Raw genomic sequence first — 21941 nt, 5'->3', positions numbered from 1 at the left:
ATGAGCCTTTTGATGTTTTTTATTGGCGCTCTACTGCCCCATTCATCTTCGGCCGATAAGTGGTGGAATTATTATGCTTTATTTTGAACTGTTTACAGACCGAGTCCATCATCTTATTATTTAAATTCAACGCATTATCGGAGATAATCCTCTCTGGTAAACCATATCTACAAATGATCTCCTTCTTTAAGAATTTGCATATTGTAGACTGGGTAACATTTGCGTAAGAAGCCGCTTCTACCCACTTGGTGAAATCTATGGCTACCAGAATGAAGCGATGACCATTTGAAGCTTTGGGAAATTTGTCCAATAACATCCATGCCCCATTGAGAATGGCCACGGAGCTTCATTACGTGCAACGGATGAGGATGAGTATGTATTCTATCTCCATAAATCTGACATTTGTGACATTTTCGGGCATAATTGATACAGTCTGTTTCCATAGTTGACCAATAATGCCCAAATCTCATAATCTGTCTAGACATAGCATGCCCATTAGCATGGGTACCACATATTCCCTCATGCACTTCTTCAAGATCAATTTGGCTTCTTTCGCGTCCACACATCTAACAAGACCTGATCCAGACTTTTCTTGTATAGAGTCTCACCATCAAGACATACTCTAATGTCATTCTTCTAATGGTTCTCTTATCATTCTCAGTAGCTTGTTCTGGATAACTCTGATACCTTATATATTGCAAGATATCATAATACCAGGGGTTTCCATCTTCTTCTTCTTCAATATTAAAACAATGGGCTGGATACTCATAAGCTTTCATTTCAATGGGCATCATATTTTGAATACTCGCTCATCTTAAATGCCGCTGCCAGTGTGGCTAAGGCGCCATTTGATTCTCTTCTCTGGGGAGGTAATTGAAAGTTACTTCTTCAAATTCTTCAACAAACAAGCTTAGGATCTTTTGTCTCACATTCTCCCCTGAGTTGGTAAATTACCAAAGCTGAATCCCCATACACTTTGAGCATTTTTATTTTGTGTTCAACAGCAGCTCTAAGACCCAGAACACAAGCTTCATACTCGGCCATATTGTTTTTACATCAAAATTAAGCTGGTGAAAGGATAATGCTCTCCCTCTGGTGAGACCAAAACCGCCCCGATCCATGTCCCAAGGCATTTGAAACACCATCGAAGTTCAAATTCCAATATTTACTAGTGATGCCACTGCTTCTTCTACAAATGGACATTAAATCCTCATTGGGAAATCAAAGCTCAACGACTCTTTTCCGACGCCCTACTTGCACTGAATTTGCTATAGCACTTCCTTAATTGCCATTGGTTTACATACTGGATGTCAAACTCGGACAATAAGATCTGCTCAGTTTGGTCACGTTGCCCCAGCACACACCCCATTGAATTTTCATAAACCGACAAATACAGAATCAAAGGTTTGCCTGAGATGGGTGACGCTAAAATTGGAGTGCTCGACAAATATCTTTTCACTGCTTCAAAGCTCTTTGACAATCCTCACTCCATTCCCCTGAGTTATTCTTGCGAAGAAGGCGGAATATGGGATCACACTTTTCCGTCAGCTGTGAAATAAATCGAGCTATATAATTCAATCTCCCAGAAATCCTCTGACTTCTTTTTGTGTTCGTGGGGCTGACAAGTCTTGAATAGCTTTTACTTTATCTGGGTCATTTTAATTCTTTTCGGCTCACTACAAATCCCAACAGCTTCCCAGATGTCACCCCAAAAGTACATTTATTTGGGTTTGAGTTTTAGCTGGCATTTTTTAGTTTTTTAAAGAGCTTTCTCGAATTCCCGATATGTTCTGTGTCTTAGCTTTGACAATCATATCATCGACATAAACTTCTATCTCTTTATGCATCATGTCATGAAATAACGTCACCATGGCCCTTTGATATGTTGCCCCTGCATTCTTCAGTCCAAACGGCATTACTTTATAACAAAACGTTCCCCATATGGTAACGAATGTCGTTTTTTTCATATCTTCAGGGTTCATATTAATTTGATTATAGCCAGATAAACCATCCATAAAAGAGAACAAAGATTTTCCAGCAGTATTATCCACTAGAGTGTCTATATGTGGCAAAGGAAAATTATCTTTTGGACTAGCTCGGTTGAGATCCCTGTAGTCGACACACATTCGAACTTTTCCATCTTTCTTCGGTACTGGGACAATATTTGCCACCCACTTAGGCTATTTAGCCACTTTAAGAAACCCGGCATCAAATTGTTTATTCACTTCCTCTTTAATCTTGAGCAGCATCTCAGGTCTCATTCTTCTCAGTTTTGGTTGTACCGGTTTACATTCAGGCTTTATTGGCAGTTTGTGAACAACCAGTTCTGTATCTAAACCCGGCATATCTTCGTATGACCAAGCAAACACATCTTTGTATTCTTGAAGCAATTCTATCAAATCATGTCGACCTTCAACTGACAGAGTGGTACCAATCTTTGTTTCTCTCTTATCCTCATCCGTCCCCAAATTCAAACTCTCAGTAGACTCTTTATGAGGTAGAATCTGCTTATCTTCATTCTCCACCATTTTCAGCAATTCAGAAGGTAGTTCACATCCTTCATCATCATCACAATCCTCGATCTCCCCTTGACATATAGGCTTCTCGAAATCAATATCCGGGTCAGAGTCATTGGTATTCATATTACTGATATCTGAGCTCCTGAAAAAATAATGAAAGAGAAGATATATATACATATATACATATGAGAGGATCTTTTCCCATATAAATAAATAGAAATAAATAAATACATACATATACAATAAAGAATGAATGAATGAAATGCATGGGAGAATGTTTGCCATTTGGAGCTAACAGAATGCATCTTTTATTGAAAGCAAGAAAAAACAAACAGCTTAACCCTTTACATAAAATCACCTATTGCCCCAGGGTATGAACAAAAGGGAGAAAGTTTCAGTGCATTACTCTGTAAAAGATTTGTAAACTACAGGCAGTTCTTCCGCGGTCCAATTGTTCAACACAAAGCCCGGCGGTGCAGGATAAATGCCCATAGCTCTCATTTCCTCAAACTCACCATCAGTTATAACATTAATGCCTAAATCTCTCAAGGCATCCTCAACCATCACCTCAATGTTCCTTGAATTCCCTTGAAACATATGTCCCCCAGATATAAAAATGTTGCTCAATGACGGGAAGATCATAGGTTCCCAGCTAAGGTCTTCACCAGCTAGTCTGGCCTTTCTCATTTCCTGACCCTTCTTAATTCCCCTCAGCTTATCCCTTGGAGTTGGTTGATACCCCAAACCAAATCGATCTTTTTTAGCAACAGGGCATATTGGATTCACCGGTCCTTGCAACTGTCGACCTAACCCCTTTCCAACTTTCGCTCATTTTCCAAGAGTCAATTTGAGCCCCATCTTGGTACAGTTTGACAATCGAGGCTTTGGTATCTTCCTGCCTTCGGCCACAAACGTGGCATTGACAAACTCTAACAATCTGAAAGAACACTCGACGGCTTGCTCATCAACTTCAATATACGGAGCAGTAGTAGAAACAGAAGCAATAATGTCCTCTTCAGCATGAATACATACCAACCTTCCATCAATCACAAATTTCAGTCTCTGGTGCAATGTGAACGAAACTGCACCGGCCTGATGAATCCAAGGCCTTCCCAACAAACAATTGTACGTAGGCATAATGTCCATTACGAGAAATTATACTTCATAAGTTGCTGGACCAATATTCAGAGGAACATCAATCTTGCCCAACACTTCTCTTTTAGTCTCATCGAAAGCTCGAACCACACTTTGACAGGTTCTCATAAGTGTACTATCTAATGGAAGCTTCTTTAGAGTCACTAAGAGCATCACATTCAAAGCTGAACCATTATCAACCAAGACCCGGGACAACACATACCCTTTACATTTAACTGTAATGTGCAAAGCCTTCTGACTACCAATCATCCCAGAAGGGATCTCATCTTCCGAAAAAGATAAAAAATTATCAGTTTGTATATTGGAAACTAACTGGTCCAACTTTTCAAGGGCAATTCTTTCGAACAAAGTCTGGTTTCAAAACCTTTAACAAAGCATTTCTATGGGCCTCTAAACTCAAAAGTAATGATAAAACAGAAATACGGGCTAGCAACTTGTGTAACTGTTCCACAACACTATATTCACTGTGCTTCAGAAACTTCAAAAATTCTACAGATTCACTCTCGGTTACTGGTTCATTGATAACAGGCTTATCTTCTTCTATCTGCACATCAACCTTTTTCCCCTTATCAACTGCAACCTTCTTCTCAGACTCTTTAGGGATTAAGAGAATAACACCTACCGCTTCTAGTAAAGCGTCCCACCTCATCTACTTCCTCATTCTTTTGTTACATCCCATCTGGCAATCATATCTCCAAAGGCACTTGTTTATTATCCCGATATGGGAATGGAGATGGAGGTAATAACCACTTTCGGGGCTACCTTCTCAGCAACTCGATTTTTGGGAGTAATAATTAGGGGACAACTGGCATTGTATACCCCTTTAGCTGATCCTTCTGAAGCGCAAACTTCCGCTTCCTCTTCTTCAACAATCTCTCTAAGGAACTCAATTTCTTTACTGTCAATCATGTCTTGTACCAAAGATAGAAAGTCAGGACATTGCTGAATACTGTGTCCTTCACTGTTATGATACTGACACACCTCTCCACTGTTAAACTGTTCACCCCTCAAACTGGGCTTCAACAATCCTACCTTGACCATCTGGAACCACACCCAACTCATGGGTGATACCACCTCACTAACATTCCTTACAATTCTCTTTCCTTTCTTCAGTAATCGCGTTAACTCTGCCCCTGCATGGCTTGGTAACGGATTCTGAGCTATTTGGTTGCTCACTGTCACCAAAGTTGATGACATTCCTCGTTCTCAAAGCTTGGACAACCTTCTTAAAAGTAGTACAATTCTCAATGGAATGCTCAGGGTTCCCTGCATGGTACTCACACTGAGCACTAGCATCATACCATTTGGGAAAAGGAGGTTGCATTGGAGTCACATGATACGGCGAAACCACATGTCGATCATACAAAATCTGAAACAATTCCTTATAAGTTATCGGGATGAGGTCAAATTGAGGCCTCTATCTCCTCTGGTCCCTTGCCCCTTGCCTATTATCATTTTGTGTTGACAACCCTGCTCCTTGAGAACGGAAAACAATGATGTTATTAGAATCGTACTGCCTCACATTACTGACTTCGCTTTCCTTTTTCCTCGTTGGTGGCCTCTTACTAGACTCTCCTCCTTCGAGCTTTCCACTCTTAATCGCCATTTCAATCATTTCTCCTGCTGTAACCACATCAGCAAAACTTCGATAAGGATTACGATAAGATGCGAGAAAAAGGAGCCTTTAAGGTGTTGACAAAAAGCATATTGTTTCCTCCTCTTCCAATGGCGGGTGGACTTGCACTGCTACATCTCTCCATCTTTGAGCATATTGTCTAAAACTCTCGTTAGACTTCTTTTCCATTCTTTGCAATATCATCCTGTTGGGCCTAACATCTTTCACATGTTTGTATTGCTCAAGAAAGGACTTAGCCAAGTCTTTCCACGATTTAATATTAGCTACTCAACTGGTATACCATCGGATTGCCGAGCCAGTTAAGCTTTCCTGAAAGCAGTGTATCAACAATTGATCGTCCCCTATGTATCTGGTAATCTTCCTACAAAACATCGTGATATGCGCAGAGGGACATCTAGTACCATCAAACTTCTCAAAGTCAGGAATTTTAAACTTTGGAGGCAAGACCAGATCAGGAACTAGACTTAACTCCTTTGCGTCAAATCCATAGACAATGGTATCTTCCTTCATGGCTCTGACCTCTCTTTCTAACTGCTTCCATTTCTCTTCTAACAGATTGTTTTGGTCCTTCTTGGCTTCTTCATCAAGGTCCAGAACTTGATGATATTGATGTTCTTCCTGATACGAACTAGATCCAGGCTGTACGTTAACAGAAGCACCGACTGGATTAATGTGTACCTTCCCGACATGAACAGGGGTCACTTGAACATTCTGAGATTGTTCTGGGGTTAACCCTGGATGATGAAGTGGTCCCTCAGTTACACCTTCTGGCATAGGACTTTTCCCATGTTCTGGATTTCTTCCTTCCAACATACTCGCAAACTTGGCAAACATCTCCTTTTGGGCATTAATCATATCTTCTTGCATTTTCTTGATATTATCTTGTAACTCCAACTGAGCCTTCTCAATTTGGGCAAGTTTGTCCTCCATAACTTTCTTCCTGGTTCTGTAGGTATGCTTGGGATTTTCCAGTATTACTCTGTCACAGAGTCATTTTGTTATCGCTGATATTTATTAATGAATATAAAATATGATTATGAATGAATAAAATGCGATGCAAAATTTAAATGTATTAAAAATGCATATGCAAAATGCAGGGTGTGATCTTGGAACGACTCCTTAGAACAACTCTTTATATAGAACGACGTTCAATTACAAAGTTGAAACATATCACAATAAATCTGCACCATCTCTCCTATTTGTTGTACATGTGATAGCAACTCCACGATCTTCTGGTTTTCTTCAGCCTCGGGATCCAGTTCTTCAGTCACATCAGCAGCTTCCTCGGATAAAATGACCAAATATTGAGCTATTCTCCTCGCGTGTCCTAGGTAACAAGCAATAAGATCTTCTCTTTACTTAACTCTAGCCTGAGCTCGCTCCCATCGAAAACGCCATTGTATATCCCCCTCATAAGGAACTATCGATAGCTCACTTGTTTGCCTCTGAAAATCTCGAACCATGGCTTCAAGCTCACTCACTTGTTTTTTCAGACTCTCAACTTCCCTACGGCTTGAACTACCTTCCCCGCTTCGGTATCGTCGTAATGCAATCTCTAAACTTGAAATTTTCTCCTTCAACTTCTCATTCTGGGCTTGACTCTTTTGTAACTGCTGCTCTAAAGAATCTTTTTCTTTCGATAAAATCTTCACTTGGTGCCTGCTTTGCTTGAGCTCTTCTTGACTCTCTCCGGCTACTCTTTTGAGGCTCGCCACCTCTTACCTCAATTCGACAGACTTACTCGAGCTAGAACCTTCCTGAGCTTTTACCATTCGTTGATAAGTTGACCGAAGATCTTCAAAGTCGCCGAAGTTGTTTCTCCACTTTTTCAATTCGATCTGCTCTACTCTTCTGAATGTCGATCTCCAATCCCTTTTGATACACTTCATCTTCCAGTTTCTGCAAAGTCATTCTCCATTGTCTCCGTTCTGCTTCGAAATCGCGCTTGGCTAACTCTAATAGAGATGGCACCACTCTCAACTGTTCCTCCACCGGCTGAATATTTTCAGGATTCACTATCAGGATGTTGTCGTTTACTCGACCACTTCTCCACTGCTCGTACTCTTGAGATAACCCAAGATCATAGGTGAACAAATTCACGCGACGAGTTTGCTTCCAGGCCTCAGCAACCCCCTTTAACTTTACCCTTATATTGATCTCCTTTGAATGCAAAATACGATCCTACCAAGTCCCACGTGGCTGGAATGAACTGCCTCGATCCATACTGTCTGGAAACTAGTATTGATGCATACCCAACAGAACCCCATATATACCTGGCAAAGGAACCCAATCTCGCTCTCCACATCGGTAAAGTATATCCGAAGAGGTATTCCACGAAGCTCGCCACAAAATATCTCCATCTCTGATATCCTTGAAGATGACCATCCATTTTTCTTCTGTGAAGCCCCCAAGCCATTCTTTAGAAAGAAAATCTTTCAAATGCGAAAACCCCTCTAGAAACACTCATCCTAGTGCTCTTTCAACATGTTTGAAATGACTCAGAATCCACACTAGCAGCAAAGGCGCACATCCTATAAAGCGTCATTCTCTCCCGCGCCTACAAGAACTCAAAAACCGGAACGTCTCAGCTAAAATGGCTGGAACAGGATCCACGTGCTTGTCTAATCTTTCAAACAGGTCAACGATTGATACGTCTACATATCCTAGCACCTTTGGAAAAATAACGAGCCCATAAATCCCTAAAGCAAACAAGTCAAGCTTCTTTTTCTTATCAGGGTGATGATCAATTACTTCTTTCAAAGCAACCCAAGAGATACACTCACTGTCCCCCTTCTTCTTAATGTTTCTGATTACCCAATCTTCACTCATTCCGGTCATCAATAGTAATTTCTTCTTAAACGATGGAGTGATTGGCAGCTTGGTATATATTCTATCTATCTGGGACCTCGGACAACGGACCAAAGCTTGATACTCCTCTATTGTTGGTGTTAGATCCACTCTACCAAATGTGAAACAGCTATAAGCCCGGGTTCCAAAACTGTGCCAATGCTCTAAACAGATTTCGGTCAATAGGAACATCCAGAAGATAAGGAATATCGCCGTACAACTGATAAAACATCTCTTTATCGGCTAATGTCCATCTTCCCCATATCTCCTTTAGCTCACTTAGATCATTCTGACGCACGTTGATGTGAGTATAACCAAATAACTCTGACACGTATCCAGGCATCACGCTGTCCCCATTGGTCAGTTGGGACTGTTCTGACCACCTCAAAACATTTGCATTGTCTTCGACCTCTTTCTGAACCATTCGTTCCATATTACTGGCCTTCTATATGGACATCGATCCCAAATCAACACCATGTAATGGATAGTGCAATGCAAAACAGAAAAGAAACAAGGCAAAGACAACAAGAGATCGGTTAGCAAATATAAAGCAATTAAGTCGGGATAATAATTTGTTCAAGAATCCTACCCACATGCTGGCTACCCAATCATGCTTTAGTAGATCCTACCCAACATGATATCTACCCTTATGCTTTGTTATTCACAAAAATAAATCCTAACCGCATGATATCTAATTCGCATGATTATTCAAAAAATAAACCTAACCGCATGATATCTAATTCGCATGCATTTATTCGAAAAAAACGAAAATAAATGACTCAAAAAAGCTTTTCTTTGTGTACCCTCCTCACGGGATTCTTAAGGTTCGGGTTTGGCTCAACCTAAGTTCAGGCTCTACGTTCACTATATGCAGGGTTAGGTTCTAAAGTAATAAGTTCTCGAATTGTCCTTGCCGGTGCCCATTTGGGCTTTCGAACCCTCAATCCTGGCCCATCATAGGCTTTAGGGGATCGAGTTCAATTTCGAGGGAACACACCTCCTTATGTCCATGCGGAGGTGATTACCATCACGAGGACCATAAGGCGTGAGCTCCAGGAGCGATCCACTATCCCATGCGGAGGTGAAAACCACACAAGGGCATAGTCTCTCACTCCTACTTAAATAGGACGGAGCGAGGTTTTAGCTCATGTTATGATAATGCAACTGTGCAGTGTGTGAGGAAAAACGAAAAAACAAACAATAAAAACACTCAAAATCAATTCCTAAAACAAACAATTATTCTGAAACCATTAGCAAACAGATTAGTACAACTATTTAATTGTCAATCGAATTAAATTAAAGAAATCAAAAATACAAACAAAAATTATTAAAAACCAAACAATGGATCAAAAACCAAATTAAAACGAATTTGTAATTTTCAATTGCAAAGACAATTAATTAACCGACTATCGGCCTGACTCTCTAAAAAAAAGTCCCCAGCAGAGTCGCCAAGCTGTCAAAACGATTTTTTCTAAAAGGTGAAAAAGGTGAGATTTTGAAAATCACATTAATTCTTAATTGTCTCTTTTTTATTTTAAAAACTTATGCGATTTAAAAGACCTCTCGTTTCGAAAATTTTGAAATTCTCTTTACTATCGAAAAATACGGTTCGAAGAGTCGCCACCAATCTTTGATTAGGGTGTGATTGGGCACCCAAAAATGCTTTGTCATTTTAAATAAAAATTAATTTTAATTAAAACAACAAATTGAGGTCTGCGTTACCAAAATCCGAGTTCGGGAGTCGATTACGTGTGGGGAAGGATTAGCACCCCCACAACGCCCTAAATCGGTACCTAGTCGATTAATTAACGTCTTTGCAATGAACTTTACAAATTCGAATTTATTTTGATTTTTGATCCCATAAAATAAAAATGTAAATTTAAAACATTCAAAAGCACTCAAAATAATTAAATTAAAATTACCAAGTCGTTTTAGAAAGATAAAGAATGTTCGATTATTTACAAATATCGAGACCAGATCTTAAAGATATAACAACCTTTTCTCGATATATTTAAATAAACGAACATTTCTTTTTCCCTCGTTCCCAAATTTTAGGTGACGAATCAATTTTTTTGGTTTCACTTTCGGGATATACTTTTATTTTAAAATCATTAAAAGCGGACCTTAAATCAGTTATGACTGCCCAATTAAAACAATTTTAAATTAAAAATATATTACCCTTAATCCAATTATGAATATGTCGAGTTATGCAAGTGAAGCTATCATGCAAATTATGCAAAAAGTGGATGTCATGCCAAAATTAATTAAACTAAATTAAAAATATCATACAACGTGACATACAAAAAAAATTACATACATATTTTTTAATTAAGGATTGTAAACCATGCATATTAACATACAATGTACATATGTGACCTAAATATAAAAACAAAATCATAACATGCTAAACTATAAATTTTAAAAAGTACATATATATACATGTTTAAAATAATGACTAAATTTGAATATATGTAAAATTAAACATACAAATTAAAAATTAAAAAAATGACTTAAATAAAAACACACATAAATATAAGGGATTTTAACATAAATAATCTGACAAAATTACAACTAAAATTAAAACTAGAAAAATAGCGAAATCAGAACAAACACAAAAGGTTAAATTCGAAAGCAATCCTAAAAGTGACTAAAGTGTAAATATGAGGCTAAAGTACAAGGAGAGCAAATTATCCTAAGATTTAGGTGGCTAAAAATTAATTAACCCAAAACTATTAATAAATGAAACCTAAACTAAGTAAAAAAAACTAACCTAATTACACACAGGACCTACCTAACCTCACGCCACACTCCACAGCTCACCTTTCCAGTCTCTCCACTCATGCGGCTTACCAACAAAAGAGACCGGGTACCATTCTTACCCGAACCACCATAAATCCTCACCGAAAACGCACAGAACTAAACCACCACTGGACCAAAACTTCAGCTTTTTCACACTTCTAACAAAAATTCAACCAAAACCCAAACACTACACTGCTAGAATGAATCGACCTTATAACTAAACTCCAATAAGAGGTCGGTGACTCAAACTCCACTGTTTACACTCCCGAACCTGCTCTTTCTTTCGGCCACACCCAAAACCGAGCCTCCAAATTCAAAATAAGACCTCTATCTACATGTAAAACCTCCAAGACTAATCTGAATTTACACAGAACATACACAGTTTCTTCACGCTTCCCTCTTCAACCCCGACAGCAGCCCCGACGCTAGGCCAAGGTAAATCCTCACTTTCGCTCTTCTTTTTATTTTAGTTTTGTTAAACTAAATCTTGCCTTTTTTCCTTGACAATGGAACCACACAAAGAACAAATGGAATCAACAAGACCCCATTTATGTTCAAGCAGTCTAAGTAAGTCCCAATCCCTCTCTAATTGTAGTTTTAAATAACAATCGCATACAAAAAAAAATGAAAAAATACGAACTAGGAAATAAAGAACTGAGAGAGAATTCCTCGAAAAACATGTACCTCTATTGCCTTCTTTATTTTTGAATTGTGAAATTACACCACTGTTCCTTTTCGTATCCTTTTTACACTGTGAAATTGCAAAAGATAATAAAGTTTTATGTTCATAGTCTCCTCCTTTTGGTTTTTCGTTGGTTTTTTTTTTGTCTCTGGCTCCTCTTTCGTTTTTTGCTCTGCGCCACCGTGATGGTGTTTCCCTCTCTGTATCTGGTCGTCCCCTTTGTGTTGATTGTGTTGTTCTCTTTTAGCAATGATGATGATTAATAAACCCCCCACTTACAAAACAGTTTACTAATACAGTTTTCCTATTTAATTAAAAAATTGACCCGATAACTACTTTTAGTCTTTTAGAGAGTATTCACGTGGACTTGAGTTGGGCCTTCAATCCCAACAAGGAAATTCCCCGACAGATCAAGAAACTCTAGATACCTACAATTATGTCCAAATTCTCGAGAATCGGACCGTTTAGCTGATTATTAGACAAATAAAGACCCTTCAACTTGTAGAAGCCACCAAAATAACCAGACATAGACCCCTTCAGCTTATTCCCAGCTAAATTCAAAACCTCCAAATCTACAAATTTGGACAGAGATGCCGGAACCTCCCCTTCTAGCTCATTTAACCCGAGATTCAAAACCCGCAAATTTCTCAACCCCACAATCTCATCAGGCAACTCCCCAGTAAATGAATTCCCTTCAAGATCAAGCTCTTCTAAGTTCTCTAAACCCCATAGTTCTAAAGGAATTTCACCCACCAATATCATTAAAAGCAAGAAACAGAACTCTAAGCTCAGTAAGTTTCCCAACCAAAGGTGACAAGTTCCCCACTAATTTCCCCTTTGAGTATGCTCTTCTCCTCAACCCAAAACCATAAAACGGCAGCCTATAAAGCTTCGAAGGACAACAACAATCTGCAGTAAAGTTACCTCCACAACCACCAGAAATGTCGATGAATATGACCCGAGACCTCGAGTTGCATGAAACCCCAAACCAGGTGCAGTGATTTGGGTTCTCCGATGATTTCCAGCTTGAAAGAACACCAGAAGGATCGAAAACGGAGTTTCTGAACTCCAACAGGATTGTTTTCTCCGAAGCTAACGTCCCTGAAACCGAGAAGCAGAGAAACAACAGTTGAAACATAAACAAGATCAAAGGTTTACAGAACAGAGAGCATTCCATGTTTGTTTGTTTTTTCTTAGTGAAAATGAAGAAACCACAAAACGAAGGAGATAATATGGCTCAGTTGTTTGAAAGAATCCAGCCTCCTCGAGGACTCGAGATCACTACTACTAACCTCAGAAAAATGGTTAACTACTAATGCGTTGTTTTCTTGGGGGGAGGAAATGGTTGAGTCTGAACCGTTCATCGACACACGACGGCTCCATGGAAGACCAGGCCGATTGTGGGTCCCATTTCGTATCCCCATCTAATTCTTTTTCTTCGTTATCAGTCAGTAGGTTTCTTTTTCAAACGATGTGATAGTTTATATTGTGAACTATTAAATAAAATGTTAATTTAACTCTTCAATTTGGGAAGTTTTACCGTGCGTTACTAGTTTTATTATTATTTAAATAATAAAATTAATAAAAAATATTTAAAAAATTATTATTTTTATCTAAAATATAAATATTTTTTTTATATTTTTTGATAAAGTGTTCAACAATAACAAAATCAGTAGAATAAATAACAAAATTAGTAAAGCGTCCAATAATAACAAAACCGATAGAAATAATAATGTTTTCAGTAATTTTTTACTGATTTTATTTATTAAATAATAAAAAAACTAATAACACCTTTTTTTAGCCGTATACTAAGACTATCACACGTGATCATTTCCCCTTGAATTTAATTAAAGTATTGGGTTGTTAATCATAATTCAATCAAAACTAACATCTGATAAGTTTTTTCTTTTTTTTCTCATTTTTTTAAAGTTCGTTTGGCGTTGTTTTTTTAACTTATTTTTAATTAAAAATATTGTTTTGATCGTAAAATTAATATCAAACGAATAAAATTTAAAATAATTTATGGTGAAAACGATAATTTTAAATCAACTACAAAAACTAAGATTTATATTTTTTTCATTTTCAACTGTCTTTTGGAATTAAATTATAATTTTACACTTACTAATGAATGGGCTCTACTACACTTTATTTTAATAATTTGATATTAACATCCTTAAAAATAATTTATTACTTAATGATTTATTTTAATTACTTAAAAGTAAATGAAATTCATGATTTATATATTAAAATTCACTTTAATTCGCAAGCACTTATGTATTTTTTATAATATTTTATAAATTATAGTATTAATAAGTGTAAATATAATTTAAATTTTATATTTTTAACTTATAACATAATATCTATAATGGATATTTTATCTTTTCAAACTCATCTTTTAATAATAACCTCATACAGTTAAATTTTAAATTATACTTTTAAATAATATTTTTAAAAATTATTTTATACTGTACTTCTAAAAGTCAATTTTTAAAAGTCGCGTTGACCCTTAATATAGATTATCAAGCTATCTTCTCTTAATGATTATTTAAAATCTTTTCCTCTCAAACTTATTTGTAGTCTTTTCCAAAAGTCATTCTATGTAAAGACTAATATTTTAGATTTATTCTTATAGAACTAATGTGGAGAAGTAAGAAAAATGACAAAATTTACAACAATGATATGAAAAGAAATTGTTTGAATAATGATTTATTCGAATTATTTATTCGAATAAAATACATTTATTACAGTATAAATCGTATGAAGCACAATATAACACCTACCTAAATCGCATGGACTATCTTGCGACACTCACATGATTAAGAATGTGTGGGTTCAATAAGAATGGATTAATATAAGTTGATGGAAAAGCGTCTATGAAACAACAAAGTGGTGAATGAAAATAGTGGTAGCTAACATTAGGATAATAGATGGAATTAAAACAGGGACAGAGTCGTAACTAAATATTGACGGGATCAAAATATTATATTTTTTAAAAAAAATATAAAGACTTATTAATTATTTAAACTCAAAATTCAGCATGAACTAAGTAACCTTAGAGTGATTAAGGGATTGTTGTTATCGTTGAGGTTTCGAGTTCGAGCATTGCTCATGTGGGAGGTATGAGCGTTCATTGTTAAATAGTTGAGAGTCTTTGTACATATATAGGGATGGGCATGGGTCGGGTTTCGGCCAACTCGACACGACCCGACCTGACAATTTTACATCATTCACCCTACTTGACTTTTTGAGATAAAATCCGAATCCGATCCGACCCGAAATAATAATAAAAAATATCATTTTTATTCAATAAAAATAATATATAGAGGGTATTGTTGTAATAATTCCTAAATATATAAGATAAAATTATACTTTTCGGGTTGGGTGGGGTCGGGTATTTTCACCATAAACCCGAATCCGACCCGACCCGAACATAACCTTTAAAAAAACTCGACCCGACCCGAACCCGAATTAAAAAAAACATGACCCGATCGGGTCAAGTCGGAACCCGTCGGGTTCAGGTCACATGCCATACCTATACATATATTACCTTGTATTCACCCTAAATTTATAAAAATATAAACATAAAAAAAAAACTCAAAATTCACAAGATAACACTTAATTTGTGTAATATTAAGACTTACAATGACCTAAATTGTTATTAGACTAAAAATTTTGAGAACACGTGATTATCCTTCTTTAGTTCGATCCTACTTGATTAAATATTTAATAAATTTTATATTTTTTAATTTAAATATTTATTTTTACATGAGCCAAAATAATATTAGACCAAAATTACATCAAATATACAAATTTAACAGGGACAAGAGCACCTTTGATCCTCACTATGCTCCGCCTCTAATTTAGAAGAAATAGGATAATAAGTATTTGAGTATCACTGTTTATATTAAGTCGTAGGACTAGGGGTGTAAACGAGCTGAGTCGAGTTTGAGTATTGCTGAGCTCGACTCGACTCGAAAACTCTGAAATGGAGCTCGATGCGACTCGAAAACTCGCGAGCTTAAAATTTTCAAGCTCGACTCGAACTCGAAATCCTGAACTGAAGCTCGTGAGCAGCTCGAAAATGCTCGAAATGAAAAAAAAATCTTAAACTTAACTCAATTGAAGCCTCAAACTCGAACATGAACCTTAAAAATATGAAATCTTACTGTATTTTTAAAAAAAATCAATACATAAATATTAATATTATTATTAATTTATTTTTTAAATAAAATCTTAATATATTATATTTTCGAGCTGCTCACGAGCTTTTCGAGTCGAATATCGAGTAGCTCGTTAAGAACTCGAGTCGAGCTCGAGTCGAGTCCATTCGATCCGAGTATTTATCGAACCTTGATCGAGTCGATCTCGAATAACTCGCGATCTGTCTCGTCACATTTACAGCCCTACGCAGGACAAGCTAGATGAGTGTCGCATGACATTCCATGCGACTTAAGTGTTGTACAACATAGTATTAGAGAAACTCGTTGATATTACTCAAACATATATTTTCATATTTGTTTATAAATCAATTTATATACGTAATTATTAAAATCCCAAATGATGGATATACGAGCATTTTACTTACACTATATTTTTTTATTTACGTATTAAAACTGATAATATCGGAGATTTTATAAAATTATATATAGAAAATCATTTTTTTGCTCACTAATAACCCAAAATAACATAAATTAAATTAACTCTAAATAGTTTCTTATATGAAAGAAAAAAATCTACACATCGATACTTATGTGTTTTTCATCCTTGACAACATAACTACATTCAATGTGTAATTAGTAATTAGGGTGAATTACACCAATCATCACTAATTTTCACTTTCTCATGTTTCACTCATTGTATTTTAAATTCGTTTAATTTCCTCGTTGAATTTAACACAATTAACATTTTTCGTCACTCAACCATTTTTCTCACCAAACGGCGTTATAAATGAGTTGTTATATAGATGCAAAACGACGTCGTTTTGTTGAAAATTTTGTTTTTTTAAACGGCGTCATTTTAACGTCGTTAAATATTTAACGACTAAATGACAAAAAAAGCTAATTGAATTAAATTTAGTGAGAAAATTGAACGAATTTAAAGTACAATGAATTAAATAGGAGAGAGAGAATAAAGTTAAATAGATACATTTTTGTGTTTCTTGAAGAATACAATCTTTATATTTATATACTATTTATAATATATTTTTTATATATTCATATAAATCATTAAACAAATATTTCGAGTATAACCATGTGAAGATGGAATGTCCAAATAATATTTTAATTTTATAACAATTAAAATCAAATCATAGATGCACACAACTTATGTAAAATATTAAAATAGATTGAAAATATTAGATTTTATTTTAACCAATATCTAAGTCAAATAAAAAGGGTAAAGTACACAAATGGTCTTCCGACTATATGATATTGTTTTATTAAGTCCTTTAACTATTAAAAATTACAAATGATTCCTCGATTATAGGTAATTGTTTATTGAGTCTATCGACTATTAAAAGTTACAGAATGAACACTTGACTATTCACTATGTTCTAAACTTTTACACAAATGATCCTCTGACCATAGAATATTGTTTTATTATTATTTTTGACTATTAAAAGTTATAAAACGGTCACTCGACTATAGATAGTTGCTTTGTTGAGTCCATCAACTATTAAAAGTTACAAAATAGTCACTCGACTATTCATTATGTTCCAACCTCGTATCTTTTCATTAAAAAATTAACGGTCATCTAAGTTGAACGTTAACATGTTGACTGAAATATGATAATTCGTTTGAGATTATAAGATCAGATTTTATCATATCTTAGTTAGTAAGTTAACTTACAACTTAAACTACCATTAATTTTTTAACGAAAAAGAACGAGTTTGGACCATAATGAATAATCGAGTGACTATTTTGTAACTTTTAATAGTCGATGGACTCAACAAAGCAACTTCCTATATTTGAAGGATCATTCTGTAACTTTTAATAGTAGAGGACTTATTAAAGCAATATTCTATAATTAGGGACCATGTACTTTACCCAAAAAAAAATACGTACGTAATACTCAAAAATGAAAAAGAAATAAGTAATTTAATATGTAACTAATGATTATTTGTTGATAAGCAGATTAATTAAGTTAAAGAGAGCCAAAACGCTTGTGGAAATTGTTTAATGGTGGCAATGTCATCCGTGGTTTCACTCGCTTCCATTAAATGCAACAGCGCGGATCCTAGATTCTTCAATCCACCACTTTTACCGATTTTGAATCTTTCCTTTTAAGTGGTATAATCATTTGTATTCTCCTCTTTTCTCTGCGTCTTTTTTAAATTGTTAATGGAATTTGCTTGCTTCATCGCTTAATCTTCCGAACAAGATTGGGTTGTTGTTTATATATTTGGGTGTCTAGATAAGTTGACATTTTCATTACTCCAATTATACCGGTTTTAGGGTTTTGGAATATTGGGAATTTTTCTTGTTGGTTTAAGATTATACCGGTTTCAGTTAACTATATACTGTGGATTTAATTAATGAACCATATTATATGTTTCTTAATTTGGTATTTTTATGCTATTTTAGGGGCTTTGAGTGTTGGGCTTTGTGTTTTTTCGATAGAGAATTGCACCTGCTCGAGTCAATTTCATTCTATAGTTGAATTTGTGGTTTTCCCCTTGCTGAATTGATTAGTGAAGCATGACATTAAAGGTGGATTGCTCTTTCTTCTTTTCTGCTTGTAGATTTTCAGCTGCTAAAATGAGCCGAGTTTTTTCTCAGATTGATTTATTAATTTGGGTTTCCTATTATTAATTCTGTGATTTTTCTAAAGTGATACCTTGCTTGCTTTCTCGTATACCTACATGAAGTTGTCAAGACTCCCATTACCATCTCGTGAGCAAGCTGCTGTTGTTACTATGTCAACTGATAAATCACATCTTTACAAAACTGTTTACTGGAATTAAAGGAGGAAAAACGAAAAGACCAATGGAAGAATCACAGGGCCTTTTTCTTCCCTCTGATGTCCCTAAACCGTCATCTTCTGATATTGGTGAAAGGCTTACTTCAAGTGCACAATCCAATCGTGGGTCTGGCTTTCCAGGTGTGAAGAAGAGAGGACTCAGTAGTCGTTCATGGATAAAGATTGATCAAGATGGAAATTCGAAGGTTTTGGAGCTTGATAAATCCAGAATAATGAGACACTGTTCTTTACCATCCAGGGACCTAAGGCTTTTAGACCCTTTATTTATTTATCCGTCAACAATACTAGGAAGGGAGAAGGCTATTGTGGTCAATCTTGAGCAAATAAGATGTATAATCACAGCAGAGGAGGTTATCTTGATGAATTCTTTGGATATAAATGTTGTTCAATACAATTCTGAATTATGCAAGCGTCTTCAGACGAAAAAGGACCAAGCGGGTAAAAATCTGTTCTTACTAGCCTGTAGTTTAATTTGGTTTCAATTGGATGGCTGACAGAGTTACAAATAAACAATTTCGATTGCTACTTGCTGTTGAAACCATTGTTAAGAAATATCTGATATGCTGTTATCTAGGCTCTATCTCCACAATATCCGCTGATTTGTTATAGTGTGTAGAGAAGCATGTGATAATGTAATTGAATTCGACTGCTATGCTGTTCCTGAAAAAACTGAGACATCTCTCTGAGTTCAGTAAAAAAGTGTTATAAATCTAACCCTAGTGATTCTTTCAAAATTTATTGTCTCCTTAGGGATTTTGATGGCAGTTCCTATTTGTGTCATCTTCTTTCTTAATTTATTTGGCAGTTTGTAACTCCTACCTTCTATAAAATTGTCATATAACATGCTTACACTCATCTGCTGGTTTGATTCAGATGACCTGCCGTTTGAATTTAGGGCTCTGGAACTAGCATTGGAATTAACTTGCATGTCCCTTGATGTAAAGGTATTCCATAACCCCTATCACTACCTAAACGTTAAGATTGCGTCAAATCACTTTTTCAGTTACGTAACCCATTGAATTTCTTTTACTCGTCCCTGAGGGGACATCCTACAGGTGCATCCTGTATGGTCTTTGCACCCAATGTCTAAAATTTGTATTCGGCATGCAATTGTAATCTCATCAAGCCAAATGTCTGTCTGATAATATAGGATTCTGTCTTCTTGAAAAGGTTAGGGTAATTAGGTTGGTTAAAACCAAAGTAAACTATTGGATGGAAATCAGTATTCATGTTATTACAAAATCAGTATTAGCCAAAATCCTTCACATTCTGGATATTTATTTCTATAGGTGAGAGAACTGGAAATGGAGATATATCCAGTGCTAGATGAATTAGCATCATCCATTAATACCCTTAACCTGGAACGTGTTCGTAGGTTAAAGGGTCAACTCCTTACATTAACCCAGCGGGTTCAGAAGGTACAGATGTTTATATATAGTACCTTGTGGAATACACCTGCTGTAGCTTTGTTTCTTATATAATTGATTTTAGATTGAAATTTCAGGTCCGAGATGAATTAGAGCATCTTATGGATGATGACGGTGACATGGCTGAGATGTATCTTACTGAGAAGAAACTAAGGTCAGAGGGTAACACCCCCAGTGAACTAAATGAGCAAAATAATTTTTTCAGTGGGACCAGAGTAGTTTCAAAATCTGCTCCTGTTTCGCCAATAGCATCGACCAATGGAGCCCCGAGACTGCAAAGGGCATTTAGCAGTATCGTGACAAGTAAACAAGGAAGCTTAACTAGTTCACATGATGGGGAAAATATTGAACAACTTGAAATGTTACTTGAAGCATACTTTGTTGTTATTGATCATACACTCAGCAAGTTGTTATCGGTAAGAGACTTTTGACTTCCTACCATAGATATGTTATTTTGATCGCATCCTACTGGTCTACCACTAATCAGATGAGGTACAAGCATCAACAATGTCTCTATTTTTGTCACTGCTAAGTTTAACATACAGATGTTGCATTGACTTTAGGCACCACAAATAGTGTTCTGGTAACTTAAAACTAACATTTTCATTTCTAAGGTTGTTGAGAATGACCTGTGTCTTGTAAACCACTGATGCCCAATTTTATTGATTATATTCAGCTGAAGGAGTACATCGATGATACTGAAGATCTGATCAACATTAAGTTGGTGAGGATTGATTGACTGTCTCATTGATGCCCTCTCTTTATCATGCATTGGGAAATAGGAAATGAATATAATAATAATAATAATAATAAAGATCATTTTTCTTCCTCTTTTCCTAAACAGGGCAATGTCCAAAACCATCTGATTCAATTCGAGTTGCTTCTCACTGCGGCGACTTTTGTGGCCACATTATTTGCTGCTGTAGCAGGCGTCTTTGGAATGAACTTTGCAGCTTCAGTTTTCAATTACCCATCTGCATTTACTTGGGTTCTGGTTATAACAGGTTCTGGGTGTGGGTTATTGTACTACTCATTCTTGTTATATTTCAGGTACAAGAAAGTATTCCCATTGTAAGCCGTTGAGCTTAACGCTGGATATTATTATTCTTTTATCAAGGAGTTTATTTACCGGCAGAAATACTGCAAAAAATGCAGTTTTGAGGGTAAGAGTCACATGTAATATTTTCAGACAGCATGCTCGGGCTGGTGACCCAAAACAATACCAGCAAACTGAACTAGTTTCAGGATGCAAGTGTTTTAGCTGAGCAACTATCCACAGTGCAGGCCAAGATGTCTCGATAAGCCCGGGATATTCTGAAAGAGTCATAAACCTTCCTGTCACTACTCTTCTTGTATTCAAACAGCAAAGTTCAAATGATCGAAAGCTGTAAGTTCAACAAATCAATAATCATAATCTCTATATAAACTCCATTTGGTCTTGAGAGTGGTGAATGGTGAAAGGCTTGCTCCTCCCCCTCCCCCTCCCCCAACTTGTATCGTTCCCTTCAGCACGCCCTTTTAACTGTTTCTCATCGCTAGTGCATTGATCCTGTACCATGGAACATTCCCAAAACCAATCAGTTTGCGATAGGAAAACTGATTATAAGTGCTGAGGTTTGAATCTCAAACATATAGCACATGAACTACCTAGACTAGTTCTGATTTGTTCGGGATAGATCTTGATTATGGGTAAAAGTTTTAGGAGTACATCGTATATGAGACATGTTCTTTCATGATTATGCACATGGCCATAGATGGCAATGTCAACCTTGGTACTTTTGCCAGAGTTTTTGGAGGCTTTCCCTTGCCATTGGTTCGACAAATGACCCTTCTACGGCATAACTGATGCCAGAATAATATCCAAGAACCCTATGTGCATGAAAGATCATCCATGGTTG

General features: G+C 36.2%; 2 protein-coding genes across 2 annotated transcripts; one reads left to right on the top strand and one right to left on the bottom strand.

The window, feature by feature from the left end:
• Positions 1–12058: 12058 nt before the first annotated feature.
• LOC120215794 (LRR receptor-like serine/threonine-protein kinase RPK2) lies at positions 12059–13062 on the bottom strand. The gene is made up of 3 exons (XM_039213359.1): positions 12996–13062; positions 12563–12739; positions 12059–12372 (listed from the first exon to the last, which is right to left on the bottom strand). Exons 1-3 carry the CDS (start codon positions 13060–13062, stop codon positions 12059–12061), a joined length of 558 nt encoding a protein of 185 aa, XP_039069290.1.
• Positions 13063–17809: 4747 nt separating this feature from the next.
• On the top strand, positions 17810–21177 carry LOC120216048 (magnesium transporter MRS2-5-like). Its single transcript, XM_039213565.1, has 7 exons — positions 17810–17925; positions 18504–19054; positions 19490–19560; positions 19906–20034; positions 20121–20459; positions 20720–20767; positions 20888–21177. Exons 2-7 carry the CDS (start codon positions 18622–18624, stop codon positions 21116–21118), a joined length of 1251 nt encoding a protein of 416 aa, XP_039069496.1. The 5' UTR covers positions 17810–17925; positions 18504–18621; the 3' UTR covers positions 21119–21177.
• The last annotated feature ends 764 nt before the right edge of the window (positions 21178–21941 follow it).

The sequence above is a fragment of the Hibiscus syriacus genome, unplaced genomic scaffold (genome assembly GCF_006381635.1).
Source record: "Hibiscus syriacus cultivar Baekdansim isolate YM2019G1 unplaced genomic scaffold, ASM638163v2 tig00110156_pilon, whole genome shotgun sequence".
In the NCBI taxonomy this organism is placed as follows: domain Eukaryota; kingdom Viridiplantae; phylum Streptophyta; class Magnoliopsida; order Malvales; family Malvaceae; genus Hibiscus; species Hibiscus syriacus.
The sequence above is the reverse complement of the archived record's forward strand: the minus strand, read 5'-3'. Positions and strand labels throughout refer to the sequence as shown.